General features: G+C 37.3%; 1 protein-coding gene and 1 long non-coding RNA gene across 3 annotated transcripts in view; one reads left to right on the top strand and one right to left on the bottom strand.

Moving 5' to 3' along the window:
* Positions 1-337: 337 nt before the first annotated feature.
* On the bottom strand, positions 338-25,883 carry EIF3E (eukaryotic translation initiation factor 3 subunit E). 2 transcript variants are annotated; one of them, XM_054818714.1, is made up of 13 exons: positions 25,681-25,883; positions 23,759-23,873; positions 20,712-20,829; positions 17,744-17,786; positions 17,176-17,280; positions 15,069-15,194; positions 13,462-13,586; positions 12,276-12,402; positions 10,092-10,193; positions 8,970-9,079; positions 4,469-4,571; positions 4,085-4,219; positions 338-3,001 (listed from the first exon to the last, which is right to left on the bottom strand). In XM_054818714.1, exons 1-13 carry the CDS (start codon positions 25,768-25,770, stop codon positions 2,963-2,965), a joined length of 1,338 nt encoding a protein of 445 aa, XP_054674689.1. In that variant the 5' UTR covers positions 25,771-25,883; the 3' UTR covers positions 338-2,962. The 2 variants fall into 2 exon arrangements, with proteins under 2 accessions (XP_054674689.1, XP_054674690.1); XM_054818715.1 differs by lacking the exon at positions 15,069-15,194 and having other exon boundaries at positions 25,681-25,860.
* An 85-nt stretch (positions 25,884-25,968) lies between these two features.
* Positions 25,969-27,601, top strand: part of LOC129203782 (uncharacterized) — a 42,610-nt gene continuing 40,977 nt past the window's right edge. Inside the window, exon 1 of the long non-coding RNA XR_008576146.1 lies at positions 25,969-26,713. This is a non-coding gene — a long non-coding RNA (uncharacterized LOC129203782). The remainder of the gene's footprint in view (positions 26,714-27,601) is intronic.

The following is a 27,601-nucleotide window of genomic DNA, read 5'->3' as shown; positions in this document are numbered from 1 at the left end:
CCAGCAATACAGAATTAATCTACAATTTGCAGTTTAGTCCATCTCTTGAGAGAAAACTTGAGGAATAATAAGGAATTTGGCGTAAAGAACATGTTCAGCCTTAGGAAGCTCTGCTCTCCAAAGGCAACTTGCTAACTCCAGCTGCTTCAGGACTCTACATCCCCCCCACAGGAACCAATCCTATATATAAAGTGAATCCTTGTGCTGTTGACCAGCTTTTTGCTTTGGTGTATATAGTCCAGCAACAATCTACCTTTAACTGCTTATTTCCACCACTTCTTAAATTCCATCTGCTAGGCCAACACAACTGCTGACAGTCATAAGACAAAAGACATAATTAAGCACAATAAACAATGTTTATTATAGCTCGATCAGTTCTTTGAAGGCACAAACAGTTGTGCAGCACAAGGGGTTTGGACAACAGTAGTGTTGCATGACAGTAAGAACTGGCCATGAGGCATACACAGGAGAAAGTGTAAAAGAAGCTGCTTGCAGAATCAGAGTGCCTACTGAATGTGCTAGTGACCAAAACCTAATGCTCTCTAGGAAAAAGGTTTAAAGAAACAATCATTAACTACATCCTCATCCCACAGGTATCCCAGTTCTAATTTTACTCTTCTACAATCCTTTATGTAATGGTAGAACATTTCTCCTTGCAAAAGCCCTGTACACCTATTACCTTCTAAATAATGAAGGTATGATGACTTTTTGCCCTTCCCCCCCATTTTTACAACTGTGAGCACTACAGGATTAGACTGTAGCACAATGAGAACCTAGATTCAATCATCTGCTGGAAAACACTTCCATTACTCTGCTATATTAAAGTATGTTTTGAAATAAGTTACACTTTATTAATATGCATACTAGTAACACATTACATCATGTAATAGTTTAGACTGGAAAGGACCTCTGGAGGTCAGAGTCCAACTCCCTGCTCAAAGCAGGTCTATCAGGATGGTCGTGTACTGACTAAGTTGAGCATCTCCCAAGAGGGAGATTCCATAACCTCTCTAGGTGACTGGTTCTACTGCTTGATCATCTTCATCGTAGAAAATACAAAAAGAATCTTTTTTACTCCCCCTTAAATCTAATTGGAATTTCCCCATGTTCCAATTTGTGTCCATTGCCATTCATCCTGTCCCCATGCACCTTCAAGACCAGTCTTGCTATGAATCCTCCCATTGAAGAGACTTAAGGAAAGAAGGCTAAGAGCAGATTTTACTGCTGTCTCAAGGCTGAACACTACTCAGCTGTCTCTTCTTTTATGTCACATGCTCTTGCCCCCGCATCATTCTGGTATCCCTCCACTGGACCAGAGGATCAATATCTGCCTTGCATTAGGAAGCCCAAAGTTGGTCACAGTACTCCAGCAGTGTTCTCACAAGGGGAATAAACTTTTCCATAAACCTGATTGTTCCACCCTTTGCTAATAAAGCCTAGACAGGACACTGTGGTTCTGCTATAGGCACGTCCCTTTCCACAAGGGCACCTACTGACTTGTGTTTACCTTGCTGTCCACCATATCCCCAAGTCCTTTTCTGGAAAGCTGCTTTCCATTTAGTGCATGAACCCTGCCTGCACTGCCACATGAGATTATTCCACTGCAGATGCAGGACTTGACACTTGGCTTTGCTGAACTTAAAAATGTTCCCATCAGCCAATTCCTCCAGCCTGCTGCAGTTCCCCTGAATTGCACCCCTGCACTCCAGCATCTGGGCTGCTCCCCTGGTTTGGTATAGTACATAGTACAGGATTAGACATGGGAGAGTAAAGATAAAAGCCTGCCTTGAAAATCACTTCTACAGACAGACACTTGCCATCTTCACAGACAAATCTGTTCCTGTGACTGTTTCTCAGCCAACACATGCTTACAGAAGCAAGAGGATTGGCAAGTTAACAGTTTTCCACATGTAAATGAGTTCCAGAACTTTCACAGCAAAAAGAGGAAGAGCTACATAGTTGGAATAAGGTGAAGGCAAGTCATTAAAATTTTCCCCTCAACCTTAAATGCAAAACTGCATGCAGAGATAGTGTAACTTTCCAATATTCACTTTCACCTCACTGATGAGTCACTATACTTCATAGAACCCCAAAAAGGATCTTGGATTTTCTGGCTTAGAGGTGCTAAGGTGTTAAGAAAACCCAGGGGAGTGTGAAAAACTGGCTAAAAACCCCCAGAAACTTTAAAACCCTTCAAATTACAATAGTTGAACAACACAGGGTTTTGTTGCTTCATGTTTGCATCATGAATCTTACTAAGTTCATACTTCAAACAAAAAGTTTTAAACCATACCCAGCTCATTAGCCAGACCTTTTGAAAGACTTTTTTTTTCCCCACTGGAACAAAAAGCTCTACTCCAGAAGCTTTCCGAGACTGGGCAAGATTAAAAACGAGATTTAGAACAGTAAAAATTCTGAAGCATGAACACACAGATCCACCTAAATTATTGTGCATGAAGACTACCTTAGGTTTCATAAAAGGTGTAGGCTACATATGCCTTCACTCTACCAAGCTGCTTCTGTGACAAACAAAAACATGGAAGTGCAGAAAAAGACTTTGGTTTGGCCGAATGTTCATCGGGGAACCATTTGTTTGTACCATCCACTTTGTGTGTGACATTTGCAATAGACAATAAATAGCTATAATTCCCCACTTCCAAATTCAGACAGCTCCAAAAGCAATATCATCCTTTTGTACAAACAAATCTAGTAGAACTGACATTTTAGATTTTGCAAACTGTGATCCAAAATGTTTAAGAACATCATTATGCTAAAAAGCCCCTATACAACATAATAAAATATCTAACTATAAGTTAGAGATGCACAGACTGTTAAAATTAACCAATTTTATTCAAATAATGTTAGATGGAACACATAATTACCTTTTCTCAAAAGGGTTACATATTAATGTGCTTTTAGTCAAATGAAAACTGATTTCCCGCCCCCCTTCTGCAGAAGTATTTCAGTAGAAGCCAGAGTCTTGAGTAGCCCAGTTGGGTGCCTAAAGAATAAATAAATAAATAAGGATCAGTAGAAATTACTATAATATTCTGTTACTGAAATTTATGAGAAATTGTTAAAAAAATTTAATACTGATACATGTCTAAGAAATGCAAATATTATTAATTAGTGAAGGATACCCTGTAAGTTTAAAGCAAGTGTTGATATAGCAGAAATAGATGCGGTAATGAAGTTGTACAGCCTGAGCCCCCCAATTTAGTAATTTCAAAGAGGAAAAGTTCTATAAGAATCCAGAATAAATATAAAAATAATTTGGCAGCTATATTTCTAAAAGAAAGTAGTATCACATAAGTTTCAGGTGACTTCCTTTTAATGGAATAAACTAATCCATCACTGCTTGTCCAACTTTCACCAATATGTTTCAGCCAAGCAGTGAGGAAGCCCAATAACACTGTTACTATGTGTTCTTCTAATGTGTGATTTGTTTTACGTACACAAGGCTGAGTCCTTAGTGGACCTCAGTCATCCACCTTACACTGTTCTTCACCCTCACAAAGCTTCCCACATTGTAAAGTGGACAGAGGCAAAACAAGATGATCTTGCCAACTTCCTGATTTTCACTGGTTCTACTTAAACCTCTGGCTGACCTAATTATATTCTCTACTGTTTCAGGAAATGGGTTTAAAAGGGTTTTGTACAACTGCTCCTTCATGTTCCAGTCTCATGCATCATTCATTCTTGTCTCAATACTACAGATGTATCTACACATACTTTTCAAGTACAACCCACTTGAGTAATACAACTACTTTTACAAACATCACCCTTCAAAACCAGCCATTTTCATGTGGCAAAGGAGACCATTCAAAGGAAGTAGAGAATCAAATGATAAATGAAACACACCTAGTTATGCAACAACAAAAAAGGAATATCTAGTGATGAGAAGCAAGAAGAAAACAATCACTGTCTAATGCTCACTATAAAAAATAAACCTTTTCAATTTCATACCTAGTGTCAGAACTAGAAGTAAGGATGAATTAAGGAACAGGTTAGGAGTTATACTTAAATACATCTCAAAAAAAAAAAAAAGAGAGCAAGAATTCAGAAAAATTTAACTTTTACTAACCTCAGATCTACCACTCTGATTCAATTTCTTCTCAATGTTCATAGCCAACATTTGACTACGAAAAGACAGGCTTTTGGTCTTTTCAATCACTTGTTGATAAGGAGAGACTGCATTGTTGCCCATGACTACATGGCCCTAAAACACAGAAGCGAAACAGCAAGTTTAACAGTCATTCAGAATGCATATGCCTTTAATTTGATGCCCTGCTTTCAGAGCTTTCACAAATCTTACACACAGGATCAAAAAAGAATAAATGAAGTCCACTACATTTTATGGGCAAAGAAAAAAACCAGCAGAAATTAGAATTCACTGTTCCTGAATAAGGAAAAATAAATTTAACGAAAATTTTAAGAATTTCACTTGGATCCATCTACACAGTCTTACCAGCTTAGAATCCAATTTGGCATCTAATCGTGCATTTCGAATTAGATTGACAATCCATCTTTCTGCTTCTTCAGGAGTCATATTTAGTTTATCTGCCAACATACTAAAAGATAACAGATTTAATTAAAAGGTGAAATAGAATCCCTCTGACGTTGGCAAACATGACTACAGACTATGGAATACAAGTTAAGTCAACACAAAATTTGGCATAGCCCAAGTCTTGTATTCAATAAATAGCAGATATCTGGGAAGCATAGTTTCATTTGACCAAATGACTTTAAAGCTTAGATACATGCATACCTCCCATCCTTACTGCTTTACACTAAGGAATACACTTCCAGAGAGTATATACTTAGTCATTCTGAACTACATCTTGCACTTAACTTAATTGACAGTTTTCCAAAGAATGTTTGTATAGGCAAGGTTTAGTAGGAATATATGAAAATTGTGCAGGTCAAGATTTATCTCACCACAACATGAAACAGCAACCAACAATTTAATTGCTTTTATTCTTATTTAAATCCAGCTGACAGTCATGAAAGTATCTCTCAGTAGCTGATTTAGCAATAAACTTCACTCTGAAGTTTCAGGAACAAGAGCCACAAGACAGAGTTTGGTATAGAAGATGTGCGTGTGGATACACTATACTCAGACTTCTTGCAATTTCAAGGAGGACAGAAAAAAGAAAATTCTTAATGAAACAAGTATTCTTGTCCAGGAATAATTTCTTCTGATTGTGTTTCCCATGGCTTTCCAGCCAACTCCTTTAGTCTCCTGCTGGCAGTTGGCTCATACAGGACATTTGTAACGCTCATTCTTTCATCAGCTTCCAGACTAAGGTAAAACATGAGGTAAGGGCTACAGACATGACCAAAAAACCAGCTGGCTACACTGAGTTGCACAAGAGGTCAATTCCTCACCATTTTACAGCATCTTGCTTAAACATATCCTTCTCTACCTGAAAACAATTGTTAGTGTCAAGCAAGTACTTTATAATATACTACCCTGTCTATCTAGCCAGACCATCTATACAGTCATCTTTATGCAGTCTTCTCTCCTGTATGTTGTTGACCTCTCAGCCCTCTCCCAACTATAAAAGTAAACTCCATTTTCTGGTCAGACAAACATGAAGTGAGGTGAAAAAAAAAAAACAAGTAACTTAAAAATACTGTACTGGCACTGAACTTGGTGCACAACAAACAGACAACAAAGCGCCTGGAGTTTGGCAAACCAAGGGGAAGTAAAATCCAACTACAAATGCTACTGCTATGCTAATTAAGAGAAGAGAAGATATCAGGGATGTAAGTTTTTTGTGGAATTATCAGTCATCTAGGCAGAGAAAGAGAGGTATTTCAATAGGAAGAAGCTACAAATTGCTGTACTACCTTTGAACCAGTGATTTTAAGCACCTGACTCAAAACTAAAGCAATTTCAAATGGGAAAACCAGGGGGTGGGGTGTATGTGTGTTAGGGAAACTCTTGTATTTCTCTTTTAGAAACATCAATAGGATTCAGATAAAATAACTCCTCCTCCAGATGACCATAAGAATGGCTATTGCCACTGGAGATTAAGCACCCTACCTTTGAGGTTAGAGCATGGAACCTCTATCTTTGGCAACAGTCAAAAATCAACTAGACAAGGTCTTTAGTATAATGGAACACTGCAGTGGGTCCTGCTCAGAGTTGTAATTGGGTGCACAAAATTGAATCAGATGACTTCCAGAAGCCCCTTCCAACCAACCTACAGCACCTAGATTTTGCTTTTTCCTTCCCTTCCAAGTACACAGGTTCTTTAGGTTAAGAGGGCACAGGACTTCTAGAGTCATTCCAAGCCAGAAACTATGAGGTGCTTTGTATTACCTAGCAGATAATTCTACTACTTCCTATTATGTCTAAATTTTACTAGCTCAGCTTCTTCAGAGGTGGGCTTATTTAAAATTAAAACATGTTATATGAATAAACATATAGCATATATGCACCTTCATGACAGAAATAGCACATCTCAACAAGTATTTCTTACTGCAGATGCATTTTAAAAAAAAAAAAACCAAAAACAACAGAAGCCAAACTTATAAATCATAGAATGAAAGTAAAGAGGGATACAAAAACCTATTTTATCTCAACTTCTAGCTTTGAGATTTACATGGATTTAAAACATACAGCCAAAAAAGCTTTTTCCACCCTTCCAGAGCAAATGCACTTACGATCTGTCCTGACTATGATTATGTAACAACCACTATTCTCCGATCACACTGTTAAAATAGGTATCTAATATTCAAGAAATGTAAACTACAGATTAGCCCCCATAAATGTCTACCAGTTCCAGTAATAGTGACACATTCAGATTTACAAATACATATTAGCACCATTAATACTAAGGACTAGAAGTAAGAAAAATTGTATTCTAGTATACCATTGTTTATAAAGATTCCCACTATAATTCAATAAAAATTAAAAATTATAATGAAATTTTCTTACAGAATACTGTCTACCATTTCAAGTTACAAGTGATTTCAAAGGGTAGTTTCCCAACAGCAGTTTCAAAAATAATTCTTTAAATTATTTCTGTCCCTCTGTTTTATATGGGGATTCACTTATTTGGGTCACGCTAGAGCAAATATTATTCAAGTTTTCCTTTGCTTAAAAGGAAAGTGTACTGAATTCCACACATCATCTTTTATAAACAAGCCTATCTTATACTATGCACAGAAGAAAAACATAGAAAAAAAAATGAAGCATATTCAGCTCTTCGATTACATACAGGCATATCAAGCTAACCAAAATACATTCTGAATTAATTTCATCTATTACTCCCTATTAAACATTGTATTTTAAACAGTAAACTAATTGCAGGACGATTTAGGATGTATGAATTTTATGTTACAACTGATAAAGCAACTACATCCTTCAGAAAACTGTCAGCTGTCTAGCAGATGTACATATTTTTAAAACAAAAACATTAAATGAGCAATCTATTTTCCATTCAACATAAGGAATAGCAGATTTCCCACTAAGTGTTTTCAAATTTCTTCTGAATAATTAAACGGTACTTATCAAGCACTGTGGTATAACCACTAGTTTTCAGCTCCAGGAACAGCAGTGGAAATCACTCATGGACAAAGAAACAAAAACTATGCCTCAGTCAAATGTTTAATTAAGAGCATTTTGACTGGCTAATTTCTCCAAAAACATGTTTGAAATGCACTAAGAAATACTTACGCACCCCACTTAAGCCCAAATCTAATGATTGTTACAGTTTGTACGGAAATTTAAGGCTTATGTCCATCATTTAAAACACACTGACCTACTGAAAAGAATCTCATTACTGATGATTAATTCCACATGCAATTACCTGAACTGATACATAGTAGGAATATTCACATCAATCTGAAGTGAAAAGGGATTAAAAGTAATAAGAATCTTTGTCCTTTCTCCAAGTATACCTATTCATAAAAGAGTAACCCTTTCAATAAGCTTGCAAAACTCTAAGACAACAATCTCTCAAGTCCTTTTCTTTTGAAATCAAGCAGCATTATATCGCTTCCTCAGAGGACCAGACACACATATTTGCTCTGGATGCAAGCTGGTAACAAGACTCAATCAATTTAACAGCTTTGGTCTCTGCTGTCTCAAGGATCTCTGCACTGTTCTCTACCATTGAGATTTTTATAGCATTGAGTTCTTCACTGGTTTTTTTGTTTGGTTTTTTTTGTGTGTGGGGTTTTTTTTTGGTTTTTTTTGTTTTGTTTTGTTTTTTAAGAGATGTGGAAATACAGGGAATGGGGGCAAAGGCCAGATGGAAAGGGATCTTAAGCATGCATAACAACATCTTCCTGCTTAGTTTCTACAATAGCAGCATTGGAACTGATCCATTTGAAAAGTCTGCTTTTATGAAATTAGAGTGACAGACATCCTTGCTAATAACGTTTTCTTACAGCTGGATCACTCTGTGCCAAAGGAAATAAGATCTATTTCTTTCTATTTAACTCATGAAAAAAACCAATAGCCCTAATTTTCAAAGAACATACCTGTAAGACAGACATGGGTATCTGTATCTACCAAATAAATATAAGCAATTGCTGTATTTGCAATTTGTATTTAGTTAATATTACCACTCTTTATCAGTATGTGTGAAATTAAGCTCCTGATTAAGACACTTGGACCTAGGAGACGCTGGGTATCAAAGTTCCCATTACATCTAGTAGAGATATAACTTGACACCATGAGAGATTTAGCTTAAAAGAACTGGTTGTTTGGGGGCTGGGGGTGCTAAACAGAAGTTGTTTTAAAGTTAATCACAATAATTCAACTTTAAAACATAATTGCTGTAACTTATCACATTATAGCTATAAAACTAGAAAGACAACTATCCAATTAAGTTTTAGTTAATGACTTTCATTTCACCTGATGACTGAGGTTTTTTTTACTACTGAAGCTTACACTGTCAAACTGTCATTCATGACTGATTTTCCCGAACTGTCCTATTAAGAAGTTATCTTACCCAATGCTGATACATTGATGGATGCGACAAAAAGTCTCAAATATAAAGAGACGGGCATTCTCAATGAAGTCCTCAAGGCATGCCACTAAGAAGAAATCATTCACAAGCACCTGCAAGCATGAGAAAGGGAACACTAAGAACAAACAAGGTAGTAGTAAATTACTGGTAGGTACCATCAATAAAAGCAAGATCAGTGAACAGCCTATCTAGAAACAGTTCTTGGTGTATTGTAAAACGTGGAGAGAAAGCTACAAATTTCACATAAATTTTCATTGTTCTGCAGCTTACTAAATTAAAATTCCATGCTAACAAGACCACTGAGGTCTGACTCAAGAAGAGGACAAGGTCTACTGCTGTCATAATACTACTGAAGATCCCTCCAACATGTAAAATTTAACTCCCCCCTCATATTGTAGGATTCTTCTCTCACTCTGCTATTTGATCAGCATTATCTGTCCCATGCAAGCCAGGTTACCTAGTAGTGCAAGTGTGCCTATAAAGTTCAGATTACAGGACCACCAGTCCTTTGCAGTGAAGATAAGCTTTCTGATTCACCCAATTAGGTGACTAATACTAATGAAAGTCAAACCAGAGGCTATAAGAATTGGTAGTAGTGTTCAGCTATTAGAAATACTAACTTCTAAACTAGTCCACCGAAGTGTTAGGTATCTTTAACTGTTCATAGTAGATTAACTAAGAATTTTCCAAGAATATCTATTTAACTATCCTACAGTTATTTCACTTTACTTTTCACCATTACAATTCCAGGATGCAATATATTTCACAACAAAAGGCAAATCCAAGCTTTTCTTCAAGCACTTCTCAAACACTAATGGAGAAGCTGAAGCTCAGCCAAATGCATGATTACCTATTCACTTTTGTTCTAGAACTGCTTAAATATAATTTTAAAGCTGTTTCCTTACCAGTAAGTCTTAAGTGTTACAAAAAGAATTGTCAAAAAAAAAATTCCACCAAAACCACCCCCATCCCCATGAATTAAAGCTCTGAGAAAACACTGGCAACTGAATCAAACACCACTTCAAATAAATTAGCTGGCCCTCCTTGTGAATTTGAGACACCTTTACTTTGAGGAACAAGTCTTATAAATGTTATAAACCTTACTGTTTCACACTCTCTCAGCTTCTTCTGCGCACCATCAAAATCAAAATTAACGTACAAACATTCCACAAACTCTGTGATAGGGTCCCTGTATGTGTAGGACTCCTGTCAAAAAAGTTAGGAACAGTATTAGTAATCATGGCCACAAGATTACTCGAGTATCCTTTATATTCTTCAAACTAAATTTAATACTGGAAACAAGTCCATACATCATCTTAAATAAAATATTCAGTTACACTTCCCAACCCCTCTTCTAAAAGCTGAATAAATATGCTTCCCTGCGCCCCCCGCCCTGTATGGTTAAACGACCAGAAGTGCAGTTTCAGCATTTAGTGCTGCAATCTTTGGGTTAGAAAAAATGTCAGACTAGAGCTGGTTCTGTATCAAACCTCCAAATATGTTAAAATATGGTAGAACAGATATTAATCCTAAATTCTGATTTCAACGACTAGTCCAACACCAAATGCCTCAAAATTCAAACTGAATGTTCATTTGACAACATAGCTAACACAAATAATGCTATTTTCTATATAGAAAATCCTTAAGATTTATTTTGGCATTGTAGGAATGACTCAACTTTCTTAACTATAAGGCAGGAACAACACTAGATCTATATACATCTGCGTAAATTAAGACTTAAAGATCCTCTGATATGTCTCATGGACAATTTAAGACAGCTTAACTCAGTATGTGTCAATATCTGCTTTAGCATACAAAAAAAAGTCAGCAGATTAAGGGAATTACTAAGAGAGATTTTTTTTTCCCCAGATCAGTTATTTTTCCTTCCCCAAAGAACTGTATTTACAGTCTCATTTAAGTTTAAAATTCAGTTTTATAGGTAAAGGTAGGGGTTTTTTAACATCAAAATTGTACTTGTTAACCATGTAATTAACATCCACTATGTAAAACAGTCTTGGATCAATCACCTTTTAAATTTGTGATACGAACAAACTGCTTACTTATCAGTTCAACACTTGCAAAGGTATCGCAAGTATGAGCGATCTCTAATTGCGAGTAGAGCAATCAGCCTCCCATATGACATTTGACAAATAACTTCATTCAACACTTTGTTCTTCCTGTGTAGACAAGTCACTAGCTATCCTGTGTGAAGCGCTTTCAAATCTATAAAAGCTCTACCATTTCACAATTTTAGTACTATAAACCATACAGAGTAGAAGAGCATTAAGAAAGAAATCTAGTCAGGTATTTCAAAACCAACGCTGCTATGATTAGTATTTTCAAAAGGAACATCTTAGTGATTTTTTTTTTTTTATTCATACCAATTGTACAAGATAAAACAAAAGCAAAAAAGTTGTAAAGTGTTACTTTAATTCAAATATTATTAGTTCATATGACATTAGAAGTTCAATGCTAAATAAGGTTTTAGCTTAAGATAAAAGATGAGTCCTAACACTTCAACTAGTCTATAGCTTCTTACACTACTTTTCTGAACACTAATGCTTAAAGACAGATTAAGATATGCTTAAAAATTGATCTTTGCATTGATTGTGCTTTGCACAGGTAGTTACACCAATCCTTGAAGTGGATACAACTGATTTGTAGCCTGTAATAACCGCACTGTTACATATATATCATAGTTTATTATTCACAACATATGTTGTTGTTATTAAAAGTGTTTGAAGCATGAGGGCTTGTATACAAGTTGCATGCTGATTCCAGATAAAAATCCTTACTGTAACCCCCTTGATTGCTATGAAGTACAACTCTTATTGCTCATCACAGTTATATGAGGATGTAGACATGGACAACAGAAGCATTTTCAAGAAAATGCACATGAACACAAAACAATGCACACAGTTCAGTAGTTTTGAAATGCAAACAAGATCCCTTATTCATATAACAATCCTTTTAGGGATGGCTGAAAGAAGAATGAGATCCAAAGCCATTTCACGTCTCGCTGAATTTTCTGCGGTTAGTCATACAGAAAGAAAAGCAAAACTGAGTGCGTATTCTATTTTACTCATTGCTTATTGACATGACAAGACAAAAAATATTCTGTCCTCCCACTGACTGACATGCATTTTACTTCACAGTGAAAAATTAGTTCAATGAGAGACACTGAGCTCCAAAATATAAACAGAAGTCCTAAACCAGGCATATTATTAAAAGAAAATTATGAAGTCTCAGTAAAAGAGGACAGAAAATCTCAGATATTTCAGTCCTTACCTGCTGAATAACCTTGACTAGATCTTTCAGCACTTGTCTACGTTTTCGAACATCCTTGTTTGTTATGACTGCGGTAGTCAGATATCTGAGGATATGCGGGCACATTGTCTGAATTGCATTGAGATACCTAGAAAGAAAAAAATGCAGATAAAGCTCAGATAATGCCATTTTGCATCAAAACAGTATTCATGATAAATAGCTTATGCACCTTTTATGCAATACAATACCACACCAGGGCTTATGACTGACCATTTATTCAAGTCTAGAAGGATGATTTATTTTTGTTAATCTTGTAATTATCTCTTTTGGATAGTGAGAGGAGGGGGAAAAGTAAGGGAAAGACAAGGCAGCAGTGCACTAGGGAGAGAAGAAAGGGGGCTGCAAAATAATAGGCCATATGCAAAGTTCAGGTCAACACTGGCCTAAGCTGTCAGCTACACTGGTTTCACAAGAGGCATTTGCATGGGCACACAGGACCACAGGAAGTCCTTTTTCACATCACCATCCGAGTCTGCAACTCTCCTTTTCAACTCCCCAATAAATTAGCCCATATTTACAACTGAGAAGTAGCAATTAAAAACCCCAAACCAACACATACGCTGTGAAACAAAAAGGAGACAAAAAAGCCCACTACAAATTACTGGTCTACTGGGATCATCATGCAAAAAAAATTCAACAGCTTTTCTTTAGTACGACTCTCCTATTCTAATACATTACCTCCAACCAGGTAATAGGACAGCAAAACTTGTAACTAATTTCTCAGTGTTAAAGCTGTTCTAGACTTCTAGATCTACTTATAAATAATCAGTCCTCTCACAAACAGCTATAGTGTTTCAATTTCAAACTAGAACGCTATCTTCCCCTCCAGCCCTAAAAGGTGCAGTAGCAGTTGGTAACACAGCAAAAACAGTTATTCCATGTCCCCTCCCCCCTACAAGCACCAGAAAAAAGAACCAGTTCTTCCTACTTCATCACCCCTTCTCCTTGAAGGGGAATTATAATCATGAAAAGCAGATTATACATAAAAATTCAAAAGAAGGGTTGGAAAAAATATCCAAAGCGTTAATATCATTAGAACTTCTGAAATAGCCTCAGACTCTGGGCTGAAAATGTTCGACAAGCTTGTCCATTCATCATCTGCCTTCATTTTGTTCTGAAGACCCCAACATAACACAACACAACTTACTGTGGTTGATAAAGAAAAAGGTCAATGATATTGTCTCTTCCTTTAGGATGATTAAAAAACACGAACAAAGACCAGTGGATGAGCCATGTTCTTTGCTGAAGAGACTGCAGCGGAGAACTGACAGACTAAAAGAAACATAACATAGGTTTAAGTCAAATAAAACACCGAAAGTTTGCATAAATACTAACACATGGAAACCTTTAATTGTTAAAAAAATTGTGATTTTCAACTGGCTCCTTTTAGCTGTTACCACTCTCACACTGAGTTTGACCTCCAGCATTTTGACCTGTCATCTGTTAAAGATAAATTTTCTAATATAAATTTCAGCAGATTTATCTTGGTTATTATATTCCAAATTGTTTGGCAAAATTTGTATTCTGTTATGGCAAGGGCATAGATTTTTGTCCTCCAAAGATCACCACATCAACATAAGTATTACTTGCCTTTGTAATCCTGAATTTTGTTTCTTGTATTCCCTCTTCCGATGTGATCTGAGGAACTACTTGACTTCCCTAGCTTTTCAGTTTTTTCTCCTCTTTAAAGCCTCACAAGAGCTTTTTGCCATACACTCTCAGACAACGATGAAATCATTGAAGCCATAATCACTGTCAGCCAAGAAATAAGAATGTAGCTATCTCCATTTAAACCAGCTGATAATGTACAAATAAAGATTCAGCTCAAAGTATCTGTTTAAGCTCCAAATTTCAGCAGCACTTCAAATAGATTGCAGAGCAACATGTTGACAATGAACCAACATAGCAAGTAATAATCACTCAAAGAGTGCAACAACTAACTACTATGATTCTAACCTACAAAGATCTTGGAGTCTAATCAGTAAGTCAAGTTTAATAGCCTATTATAACCTTATAGGTTCATAGAGATGAGAAAACTAGAGAAGAAAATTTGTTAACGTTACTTATCTGCCACATAGATAAAGAATGATTCTGAGTTAAAAAACCAAGCAAAAAGTGAAACACCAAACACTTTTTCAAGATTACGGTTCAGGAGTAAAAACTCTCACATTTCAGATAAGCCCATTAAAGCCCCATGAGCAGAGAGACTGAGATGTCCTTAACCACTTCAGTTGCTCTAAACTAGTACTGCAGCCTTCCTCCTTCCCTTCATGTTCTTGGTGCTCATCTGAACGTGAGCTGGTGAGGAAGCTGAATTGGCCGAAAACTATTTCCAGAAACAAGCTGTCTTGCATTTTCTGTCAAAAGTGTTATTTTCATGTGATAATAGTTCAGTTATGTATATTTTATTCTTTACAGAAAATGAATAGTACAGCTATCTGAAATTCAAGAAGCAAACAATTTCACGCAATGATACCTTGCCCTCAAACTCATCCTTGAGACCAGTTTGGTTTTTGTTCACTGGAAATACCATAAGAGTTCTCAAATGTGATAAGAGGGAAGCAAGTAATTTGCAAAAGGAAGCTTTGCTGTTTCTTCATGAGCACCCTTCAACTCTCCCACTATTATTAACAAAGTACCTAGTGAAAAGGTGGTAAACTACTCCTAAGCATGACTGCAAGCAATTCATAATAAAACTTGAATACTAACACCTCTAACCTCTCACCTTACTAACACAACCAAGATTTTACTTACATTATTATCTATTGTCTCCTTTAGTCTTGTGAGATCTTCCATGGCTGCATCCCAATTCTGCATCAGAATTTCAGATGCTAGTTTTCCCCACAGAGAACTCAAAGCATTTCTGTCTGTTGCTGGAACCTATTTTCAACAACACCAAAGTCATACTCTTTAGTATTTCTTTTTTTAATTATTTACTTTAAAAAATAAGAAAAATATTTTCTGCCAGTAGTTTTAATTTACAAGATATCAAATTTACATGGTCCTATCTTCCCAAGTGAAGTATTTTTTTAAAAAAGCAATTTAGGTACAGAAGAAAACACAGTAGTAAGAATTTCTGAAACAGAAACTAGAAAATCCTGTCAAAGTAAGACAACGCTCCATGCTGCTGCAGTTTAAGTTAAAAAATAAAATGAAATGGCTGAGCACCAGATGACACACTGGTTCCAAATTTTTTTTCCACCATATAAAAATGCTTCTGAACTACTAAAACAAGGTTGTTACAAAGCAGGTTCCTAAACAACTCATGACAGTAGGTAACCACCTTAAAAAAGCTAGCAGTCAACGTTCTTTCTGCCAATACTGTGCCAAAAAGCATACTTCTTACAGAAATGTCCAGTAAAACTGCAACTTTGCGGTAGTGAATCTGTTTCCTGGAAGGGTAGTCCTAAGGTCAAGCTGTGTTAGTTTTGTATGGGAATGAATTACACTAGGTCATTCACAGTGTCAAATTCTGTTCTCAGATCAGTTACAATAGTTCTTTCATAGGTTATGTTTCATCACACTGAACTTTAAACAAATCTTCTCCCATTAGAATTAGTAACAAGAGTCCTATACCAAGCTATTACTAGCACAAAAACAGTACTTCACTTTTTGAAACTAGTTGACATAAGAATATAATGTTAAGCCCAGAATTAAAGCATAAAGAATTAAGGACGGCTGCCCACTAACCTACATAAGTAACTTTTATTTCCCCTCTCAGCATGTGCAATGTACCTGTAGCACTGAAAGCCATACAAAAGAGCTCAGCTTTATCATCAACATTCAGATTAAGAATTCAACTCAATCCTACTTTAAACCCTATTCTAATTAAAGATATATTTCCCATTTTTGCTTCTTTAATTATAGTAAATAACAGGAATTATTATTCACTCTAGCAATACTTCAGAAAGTTTAGGCTATTTTTAGATAGGACTGGGTATTAGACAGCAAGAAGCAACGCTACATATTTTCAGCAATCACTCCACCCATGTGAGAGAGATACATAGGTTAGAAAGCATTATCTTCCAGGCAATCAAGGTGCCAATTTAGCAGATACTGTTAGTTGAGGAGGTTCATATGCACTGTGCTGGTTCCAAATCACATAATCAGTTAGCTATTCACATAACTGCCTTTAGTTACTGCAGCTGTTCTAGCTACAGTATCTGGATTTTTAAGCAGTTACCTTAAATTTCCATTTGTTAGTAAAATAGCACATTCACTGACCACCAACAATAAATTTACTGTGTTGAGATTCCTACAAGACACTAAATCTTCATTCTCAAGATTCACTCCCACCATTAACAAGTGATATGAATTACAACAACATGAAAAGAGTTGCTTCAGAGACGATGGATCTGGTTCTACAATTCTCATTTAAGCTGTTTACATTTCCTAGGCAGATGACTTCTGCTCTTAAATCCGTCACAAAACTCAAGAGAAGACAGATGAGAGCTCAGATAAGAAGCTGGCAGTTCACTGTTACCACCAATTACATTCAATCCACCTGCAAGCTTCTTATTACTGTTGATAAAAATCTGTGCACAAAGACAAGTATTCCTTTTGCTGGTATTTTTTGTTATTTCTTTATAATATTTTTTTCCAGGATACATGTACAGTGAGGAAAGAAGTAGTATTCTGTAATTAAATGTTACCATAAAACCTACAAATTTGTAAGGACAGTTCAGAATTCAGCATGACCACAACAGAACTGCTGGACAATAGTCAGTGATGATTATTAACAATTACTTTCAACTTTTCTTTGGTGTACATTAATTGCCTGAAAAAACTCAAAAGAATTAATACAGATAACTTACTGGTTTGTTTCATTAAAACAAACAAACCCCAAACACCCAAAACTTACCAGAACCCTAAAGAAGTAGAGATACTCTGCAGCTCCTGAGTAATTGCCACATTCATACTGGAATTTTGCATACCTGTAGAGTGTATCTAGGTACTCCTGCCTAAACTGAAAAGGAATAACAAATAAAAAAGCTTTTCTTCACTAGAAAAATGCTGTTACAAGCCCATTTTAATAGTAAAGTAACCCTTGAAGTCTTTAGGTTCTTTGAAAGGCATTGTACACAGGAAAGACAATAGAAAACTATTATACTCTTAAATCCACGCCACTGAATTAAAGATTATGCCAGCACTGGAAAAAAGGTTAAATTCTGTATTAGAAAGTAAAGCACATCTTACATACAAGAATGCAGCTAACATTAAGCTCCAGCTTTATGTTTGTTTGTATAAAAATTAAAAGTTCAAGGCATTCAAATAAAATGTTAGCATTAGGAATTCTGCCTCTTAGCTACACTGCTATGAGACAGGCCAAAATGCTAGTCCATAATTGCTCAGAGTTGTTGGCTGTGGGGGAGGTTAGATGGAGATATTTAGAACTGACTTGAAACAGATAAAAGCATTAAAATACTTACACCATGCTTCTCAGCTAAATAGTCAAAAAGCATCCGACCATCCCTGTAATAAAAAGATAAAACCTGCTGTTTTTACAAAACAAACTGATTGTCACCATGCAACATGCTACGCAACACAACCTTTAGCTGTTAAAATACCAGGAGTGTAAGTTTAAAGTGATACTCCTCCACTTGTGCAAAAGCTACTGCAGAAATAGTGAGCCAACTATTCCTGAAGTGTCATGAAGTTTCAAAATCTTAAAATTAATATAATTATAAACAAAAAAATGCTACCTGCAACAATGACTAGAGTTAAGAAAGGGTGGAAAGTTGTTTTAAGTTTTATGGCATCCTTAGATTTCACTATGAAAGTACAATTCTGACTTAGAGCTCTTCCCAGTCTCATGTTCTAATTCCACAGCAGTTACTCTAGCCAAGTAGTTTGAATTTAACAGGAGATAAGAAAAAAGGCAAAGACTAAAGTAAAATAGAATTAAAAAGGAAACTTATCCCACTAGGACACAGTAGTTAGCAGGAAAACCTTTACCACAGCAAATGCCTGTAGAATGCACAACTATAAACAATAACCATACTTAGTAATTTCTAAATATCTAATTTGCACATTTCTGAAGCCTTTTTTTTAATTTAACATGGATAATAAAAGGACAAGCAATATTATCTGTATCAAAGGAACGTTCAAGCCTCCAGTAGGCAAGCATGAAATTATCTACCACCAGTAAGTCTCATACTAATACAGGACTTTAGATAACTATTTTTTAAAAATACCACAGGTAATTCAGTGAATAATTTTTTAATCCGGTATCTGCAATGGATACTGATCAGCTCTTAGAGTGAGGTTTTAACACGCCAGCTTTTCATTGCAATAAGAATTCCATTCCAACTCTGCTGCAATCATGTGACAACAACAACCACAGTTGAATTCATATACATAGTTGAATTCATATTCATAAATAGAAAGTATTTTCAATTTGGCACTCTGATTGTACGGACTGCTTTTCTACAATACAGAAAAAAATTAATGACTTTTGTCTATTTGCCAGCCCCCATCCCCCTAGGCATGCTTCTATACCAGTAGCTACATTCCATCTCTTCTGTGCATTCAATCACGTGGTAAAGACGACTTGGACAATTCATGGAACTCTCTTTTATAAAACTGGCTAAAGGTAAAGCAAGAATTGAACAAGATTGCTATATATGGATCAAAAGTTCAATTAGATTTTAATGGAGTTATGCCAGCATCAGGAAGTCTTGTCTTTAAAACTGAGAGAGCCCCAACTTCCATTAGTTAACTGCCTTGAAGTTATCAGCTGAGCCTTTCGCTTTCAAAGGTATACTTCCAAAAGCTGTCAAGTGGCTCCCGGATTTGCATAAGCACCCAAGTCATAAGCAAACGTAACTCCTTTTCTTAGTATAATTATCTGACAAATATCCATGCTGAAATCAGACATAAAGGTAGCTTACTTATCCAAACAATGCTTTTTACAGCAGAAGCTTACGTACGTTCTGGTGATATCAGAACAGAAAATAGAAGCTTTTTCTGTAGTGCTAGAAAGCTAATAGATTTCACGATTTCTGTTGACATCTTGTTTCATATGTACATTGAGACCCAATGCATTGCACCTCACCATTTCTGCACTGATCAAGTTCTAAATTAGACTACAACAAATTCTGAAAACAATGTGCAGAGTGGAGAAAACAAATGCCAAATGTGTTGATTAGGTTTCTCAGCAAGAAAATGAAGAAAGGATGATAATCTGCACTTCTAACAAGAAGTAAATTCTAATGAAGCTCCTCCCCTTCAGGGATCCATTTTCTTCACGGGGGGTTGCTCCCAAACAAAGGTACAACCTCATCAAGAGATTTCTGCAGACTAGAAAAAAGTTGATGCATTCAATGTTTTTGTAAGAAAATTCCAGTTATGTTACAGTCTTCCCTATGAGTAGATGCATAAAGCTTGCCAACAGTAAATCCAAGTACAGGCTTCACCTTCAAATTCAAGTTAAGCCATAGGTACTCTATCTGATGTGGTACGCTCTATTTGAAATCTTAGTGCAGATAAGGCTGAAGAAGGGATCGAATTAGTTTTCCACAGTTGGTTGGTCACATTTACAAACAGTAATAGCAATGCTTCCCATGTAAAGGCAACAAACAGTATTTTACACTAAATGAATACCTACTCACCCCTCTGTTGAAGCTGCACAGTTACTGCCTCAATGACTACAGCTGAACTATTTCCTACAAGGCCCAATTCAGGCCTAACCACAAGAAAACTCTCACAGTTCTGAGATATGATGTGCAAATAAACTCATTCTACTTTAATTACTCCCGTAAACAAAGTGGGAAGAAATTGGACACATCTTAAAAAGATTATTATGAACACTATCTTACACCAACAAGTTGGCCAGTCTGGGGGGTGGGAGATGGCAAGGGGGGAAGCACAGGACTCTTGAAAGAAATATGTGCTATGAGGCTGAAAAGATGCTTATCCACCAGGCCTCCAAGACTAAGATAGCACTCCATAATCCTCTGTGGAAGGCAGAAAAGGGAGAGAGGGCAGGTGGTTTCTTAGAAAAGAGAACCTGAACTGTTTCAGCCCATATTTCCCCTCAAAAACCCCCAAACGTGTCCCCTCAAAAAAACCCCACAAACCAAAACACAAAGAAAAGCCTCCCAACCTCCCCAAAACCAATCTTGGCTGTGATTTGACTGCACTAAATGATAACTGTCACTTGTCCCAAACTGATTCATGGACATCAAGGAAAACAGAGATGCCTTATGTACAGCAGGTAAAAGCACTAAAAAAAAGTAAATTGTGTCCAGCAATTTCAATTACCTGACTACAAGCACTACTTAAATACTGGCTGGAAATAAAAAAGTCTTTCTTTGCAGTTGCTACACAGAGAGCATTCCCCATCATCAACACCTAAGAGACACCAACAAGCTGTCCTGCGAAATTATTAGAAATTACCTAGTGGACTGCATCTGCCTTGTAGTCTCTGGATCCTCAAACATCTTGACAATTGGTTCAGTTTCAGCTTGAAGCTGCTTCAGCTGTGCAACAACAGTTGTTCTCTTCTCACGCAGAGCTAAACACACAAACAAAAAAGATTTACTGTAGTGTCTTAAGGGGGGTTTTTTGTGGGTTTTTTTGTTTGGTTTTTTTTTTTTTTTTAAGAAACCAACCTGTAATTACATGATGGTAACAGTACATTTGCATGTGTTCTCAATTCCTACCTCACCTGTCCCCAGTCAGAACCAGAGGTATCTAACAATTCATTAACTTAATAAAAAGCTTCTAACACTTGGTTCCTTTCCTCCTGTGTGGAGTTCTAATGAAGCCATTACAGAACAGGTATAGCTGGAGCAGAGTCTGTATTAGACAAGGTATCTTCAGACTTCCACTAAGGGAGAAACAACCTTTTAAGTAAGTTCACTTATTCCAAATAAACTTGGAAAAATTAAACAGTGCTATGACACCAATAAGATTGTTTTCAGAACCTGGTCGGTTAGAGGAAAATCACTTTTTAAGAATACTTCACTGCAAATTGACAGGAACAATTTAAAGCAGCTTGATCTGCAAAATTATGATTTGGAATACTATGCATGCTTAATTAGTACATTAAACCTTTTATGAAAATCAATAGGAAATAAAACTAACAGCTTTAGGATGATTTTACACAGACCCAAACTTCCTCACCAAGTGCTACCAGTGCAATAAAATGAACACTTAAATAAAATTCATAAAAGCTTAAATGCTTAAAAAAATCTAAAGAAAAAAACAGTAGCACCCTGAGACTAGCTATCAGAGCCAAGAAACATATGGGATCAGAGAAGCCAAGACCAAATCCCAGGAGAGAACAGTATGCAGGAAACCATGGAAGTGAGACACACACCAGGACACTCAATGCCACAGTGAGCCTATTAAACATTTCTTTCGTGATTTAACTACATATATATTTGCAAATGAGGTCCAAAGTGGATAACACCATAATGGTGACCCAGCCTAAATCTAAGAATGACTTGCCTGATAGGAAGTGTTCCAATAAGGAGAAATTACCTCCAACTTCAGATGAATCTTGAGATTATAAAAGAGGAAGCGGAAACAGATGAAAGAAAAAAAAACATTCAGTTGACTTACTAAAAGTACTAAAATGTTTTCCTGTGACATCTCCCGGATGTGTAACTGTAAGCTGATCTCATGGAAGAGAGGATAAAAGCAACTATAAATTGTGCAGAGACATTTCTAAGTATAGTAGTGTAAGTGAACTTAGCTTTGAATACTTAAAACAGCAAGGTCTTAAAAAAAAGTATCAGTGTAAAATTCTATTGAAGTCAGTAATTCCACAAATAAAGAGAATCTGTCTGAACATACATTCTGGTAAGTGTTGATGCATAAAGATGACACATACCAGAAAGATCTCAGAGTAAGTGAAGACCTTTTCATAGAAAGCTATATAAGCAAGCACCCTGATCAGCTGACTCCATTTCAAAGTATTACCTCTGCTTAAGTTTATTTTATACTGTTGAATAAATGCCACAGATCAAACAGAAAAAGTCATCATATTAAAAAAAAAATCCTGCCAAGATGATGACATAAAAACTTAGAGATGTTTGAAAAAAAGTTCAAGAAAAACATTACAAGGGTGTAAAATGTTGGACTATGAAGGCATAGCTTTCCCAGTGACCAAATCCATTCAACTTACTTGCAGCTATGACCTTATGAAATTATACACTTACCAATCTACTTAAGTGGCTGTAACCAGAATAACATCATTAGACTTGTTTCTTTATCAAAGTGTACTAGTGTGCTATTTCTTATGCTGTTTACTACTTCAGTATTTTACTACTTACTACTAACAGCAATATTCTTTACCAGTTTAGAAGGGCTAGAGCAAGGAAAGAAAGAAGAAAATCTATTCGGCTTTGAGCTTTTTACAGCCCCGAGATAGTCTGACTTTCTTTAGAATCAGTAGAACTAATAAGTAACCTAAAGGTCCAGCTAGCATTACAACTATTTCTTAGATTACAAGAGAGAAAACCTCATTATTTGTGATCGGTCCCATGCATCATCACATATACACTCACAAACAACAACATATTATGTTGGCATATCCAAGATTTGGTCAAAACATTGACTTCAACATCCATAAGTCTAAGTTTTCTTCATGCATTTCCAAAGAGGCTAACTGCCAACTTCAAGAGCCTGGGAAGAGTAAGATCCAGAAGCAGAACAGTTGGATCTTGTACCTGACTGTGCAAAAGCACACAAGTTTCTTCCTCCTAAGCTGCAGGCAAGGCAGACTGTAGTCCCACTAGTTTAAAAAAAGGTGAAGAATTCTACAAAATGAAAACAGATGGAGAAATAGGAAGAAAGCATATATTCAAAGACTAGGGTCAGGAAGGAAAAAACAAACAAGTGACACACAAAAAAAACCCAGAAAGTTTCCAAAATCATGGAGAAAACCGCAAGATATTAAATTTCATATTCATTATGATAATATTAGTTATCACTGATTTTCTTTTAGAGAAACAGCAATTTATATGTTGACAGGAGTGAGGAAAACATGCATTTTCAAAACCACATGTATCTCCTCAAAGTCTAAAAGTCAGCCACAGAGACAGATTAATGGAATTACTCATGATGGAAATCTAGCCTTAATATACTGGATGCTTTAAAGAAAAAGTTTAGTGACCTCAAGTTGTTGTGCAACAGTATTTAATTTGACAGATGAAAAGTGCAACTCTATTAGGCTGTATTTTTAAAGTGCTTGAAATGACCAAATAAGCATTGAAATACTTCAGACATCACTCAAAGACTAAGTTCCTGATAGACCAACAAATCCAAACTTCCCAGGATTAGGGGATTCTATTTGTTTCAGTATTGCACATCCTTTCATTAAGACCAAAGTTAAACAGTATTCTAGTTTGAATGCAACAAGCAAGTTATTACTAGCTATTTATTACTTTAGATAGAAAGGTTGTGAAACAAGTTTTACTTCTAAATGAGCAGCTTACCATGTGGAATTTCATCGGAATAAAGATTTTTGTACACATCCATAGCAAAATCCACCATGTTGGTATCACTAAGGAGATCCAGTTTTCCTTGGAGTAGCTCTTTCTCATTGTATATCTGAAACAGAAATTATTAAATAGTTTTTAATTCATATTATGTAGTTAACTTTATGGAACAGTTTATTTATGGATTTTTCTCCAAATAAATCATTTTAGACATCAAATCTTACAACTTTGCAAGATCTCATAGCTCTATCATTTAGTGTGCTTACTATACAGCCTCTCTATTTCTGGTTTTGGCAAGATACCAGCAACTTCCTGCTATTTCTAAGTGCAGGAACTTCAAAGACTAGTTAGAAAACAACTAACACTTTATATTACTACTCCTTTATCAGGAATAGTAATTCCTATTACAACTCATGGGAAAAAATCCAACATGAAAAATCTCTGAAAATTATATATATATATAAACATACGTATATTTTAAAAATAATAAAACCTTGGTCAGATTTTTCTTTTAAATTAGTGAATACTTTCCACAAAATAACATGCTGAACAGTGCAGATTAGTCGAATAATTTACAGTGGATCTCAGAAGAGATACTCAAGATCAAACTTATAGTTTAATTGTAGCACAGATTAATCTAAAATATGTTGTTAGGTCTATAACATAAGAGTATATTTAGTTTAGCTTGTGTAACTGGATGGTGTTCTTTTAAACTCGTCAAATTGTTTTAAAGTTCCTATCCCAGAATTTAGCCATAAGTTGTAAACTACTGTTAGGTTTTGAAGATGTAGGTGGGGGCCTAAACTAGAGTATATCTCAAAAATACATCTGCATGAAGGCTGTATTACAATTCACCACATTTATGAACATCTCAGATACAGAACCCGCAAAACTTTAATTCAACTCTGAACATCGTGTTGTTCAGGATTAACACTAAAGAAATACCTCCAATTTAACCCTAGCTGATTTACAAATGCCAAAATACTAAACAAGCCCCCAAGATAACAGACATCAAGCAGAGTCCATACACCAGACATGAAAACTGGTTAGGTCAAGTTATCTTGATGCATGCATGCTTAATTAGTTCATTTCTGAAGCCTAAAATAATATCTATTTTAAATTCAAAGTTTATGTAGTTTTACACATTTTGTTTCCATTTTAAAGTGGATCAGATGAGTGCTTCAGATAGCTTAGACTAAAAGCTCATCAATCTTAAGTATCTGAAGCATTACCGGATTCTTTGGAGTAATATAATTAAATATATATAGACCAAAAAAGGATAGCACTAGAAGGGACTTACACTTGGTTTACACACAAATTCGTGATGACAATAACTTAAAGTTGATTAGCAACACTATCTGCACTGATGCAATCCCACACACCGCCCTACAATTCCAGGGCTGAGGGGCAACACGAGTGACAAGGGCCGCAGACGAGGAGTGGGGCTAAGGAGGGCTGTCACGCTGCGGGAAAGCGGGCAGAAGACAAACCACGACTGTGAGGGAGAGCTTTAGCTTCTCCCTCCCCTGAAGAAGGGGAAGGGAAAAAAGCTACGTCAAATCGGAAGAAGGGAAAAGAGGAGCTCCCCTCTGCCTCGCAAGCGAGCAGCCCATAGCTACGCTGCGGGAGGCACGGCTGCCCCAGGCCTCGGCCCACGGCCCGGCTCTGCCTCCCTCACGAGGAAGGCCCACACGCCTCTTCCTCGCCCTCTCCCCACGCGGTGCAGAAGGCCCAAGCTCTTCCCTCAGGAGGCGAGTTCCGAGTCACCTTACGGGACGGGCCCAGGCCGCGCAGCGCCTGAGCGAGGAAACGGCGACGGCGCGCCCAGGCCCACGAGAGGCAGCTGGCGGCACCGCCTGCCACTTCTCCGTTCCCCCAGCCACAGGGCCGGCTCTCCTGCCTCTGGGAGAGCCACATACCTCCTTGACGGAGAGGAACTCCAGCAGCGGGAAGACCAAGTGCCGGTCCAAGAAGTGCGCGATCTTGGTGGTCAGGTCGTACTCCGCCATCTTGGCGACGGGAAGGAAAAGAAAAGAGAGAGACGGAACTCAACAACGCGCGAGGAGGCGGCGGCTGCCGCGGCTCTTACGGGCTGTGCGTCTGCGCAGCGCCTGCGCGTCCCCGACCGCCGCGGCCGAAGCAGGGGAGGCGGCGGGCGCCTGCGCAGAGGATTTATTGTCGCTGTGCGCAGCTGTGGGGGTGGGTGATCTGAGTCGGGGTTGTCGGGCAGAGCGGTACAAATGGGGCTTCAGCAAGGAGCTTATGGCTTCTGCTGACTCTGTGTGGAGGGAATGGCTGAGCTGAATCCTGGGCTGGTTTCCGCGCCTTTGCTTGAGGCGGCTGTAGGGCCTGGCCCGGTGCATGGGGTGGTGGGGCCGGGGCCTGGGCGCTGTGGAGATGAGGCAGGGCCCTGCCTGCACCCCCTAGCCCTGCCTGTGCCTCGGGCTGGGTGAAGGCGCTAGCGTAGTGTGTGAGTGAGTGCTCAGAGAGCTTGTGGTGGGGTCAGCTTAATAGAGCTTGATTTGTGAAGTGGTGAATTTCTCCAAAAAGCATTATAGAATAGCTTTGAGGTGTGAGTCCAGCTCCACTGCTTTGTGCTTGGTGTGGGAGCTTGACCTGATTTAATCAGGTAAAGAGGAACTGGAAGGGGGTCTAAACAGTCTTGGGCACCAAATGAAATACTTATTATGTGTTGGTCCATGCTGGCCATGGTTCAGAGCTCTTAGTGGTGAGGGCATGACAGATGAGATGCAATAAGGAGGCTGAGGAGCTGGTGGACAATGGCTTACGCAGTGAAATCTAAGCAAGTGTGGACCTGTATTGTTGAGTTTTATCAACAGAAACAGAGGAATCATTAACACTGGTGATAACTTGGATATTTCTTGTAGCCAGAATAAGGAAGTTCAAGTTCATCATGATGTTAACTCACCAGAACATTGAAAGATGTAAAAGGTACTTTTTACTTTTATACTTTGTAAGTTTTCTGCTGATTTTTGTCAGGACATACAGTTGATTCTAGTGAGTCAAGCCTCATCTCTTCATGTAAAGCGTGAGTCAAGCCCTTGTCACAAGGAAACTTTTCCTTCCCTGAGCAGAGGCATAAATCATTTGCTTTGTGAATCATATAACTACAGACTATGTCTGTGATAGCTGCAGCAGCTGTTCATGCTGAATAGTGAGTTAATGTAGTACACATTAGTTGTAGGGTTGGCTGGTTTGTTTTAAATGTAAATGGGAAATGAGAAATAAGGAGGTAGTACATTTACTAACCCAGAATTTGCAGAATTAAGGATGTGACAGGCTGGTTTTTAGAGGTAAGTCTTCAGAGCAGCTTAATGATTACAATGGTAGGAGGCGTCTTGTAAGGAAAAAGTATTTATGCAGGATGAATTAAGTTAGTTCTTCACGTGACCCTGAGTGATTAACACTTATATAAAAAGTGTGGTGTCTGTAGTTTTGTATATAATAACATTCTCAGAACTTCAGCTGTGGAAAATAATCTCTTTTTATCTGCAAGACAACCTTATATTTTTCATAGTAATTGTAGATAGCATTTGCTTTAAATGGTACCTGTATGGTACCTACATATCACTGATGGCATAATTCATCTCTAATGGTGAAAGCTATCCCCCATAATACTTTTCCTCTAATAACTACGTGGGTTTCACCAGGGGCTGTTGAAACTCGCTGTTGGTCCTCCTCGTGGCAGGCAGGTTACAGAGCCGCCAGTGGAAAGCAGGCTGTGGAGTGGAGTTGCCAGTCAAGGCCCTCAGCAGTACAAAAGACTAAAGCATCTAAGGCACTGTGCAATGCTCGATTCTATTTGATGAGTGACTGTCT

The sequence above is a fragment of the Grus americana genome, chromosome 2, assembly GCF_028858705.1.
Source record: "Grus americana isolate bGruAme1 chromosome 2, bGruAme1.mat, whole genome shotgun sequence".
NCBI lineage: Eukaryota > Metazoa > Chordata > Aves > Gruiformes > Gruidae > Grus > Grus americana.
The sequence above is the reverse complement of the archived record's forward strand: the minus strand, read 5'-3'. Positions and strand labels throughout refer to the sequence as shown.

Coding starts and splice junctions, on each gene's coding strand:
- EIF3E (XM_054818714.1), bottom strand. CDS start 25,770: ATGGCGGAGTACGACCTGACCACCAAGATCGCGCACTTCTTGGACCGG. Junction 23,874..25,680: donor AGTTCCTCTCCGTCAAGGAG/GTATGTGGCTCT, acceptor TTTCTGTTTCAG/ATATACAATGAGAAAGAGCT. Junction 17,281..17,743: donor ATTTAGCTGAGAAGCATGGT/GTAAGTATTTTA, acceptor ATTCCTTTTCAG/TTTAGGCAGGAGTACCTAGA.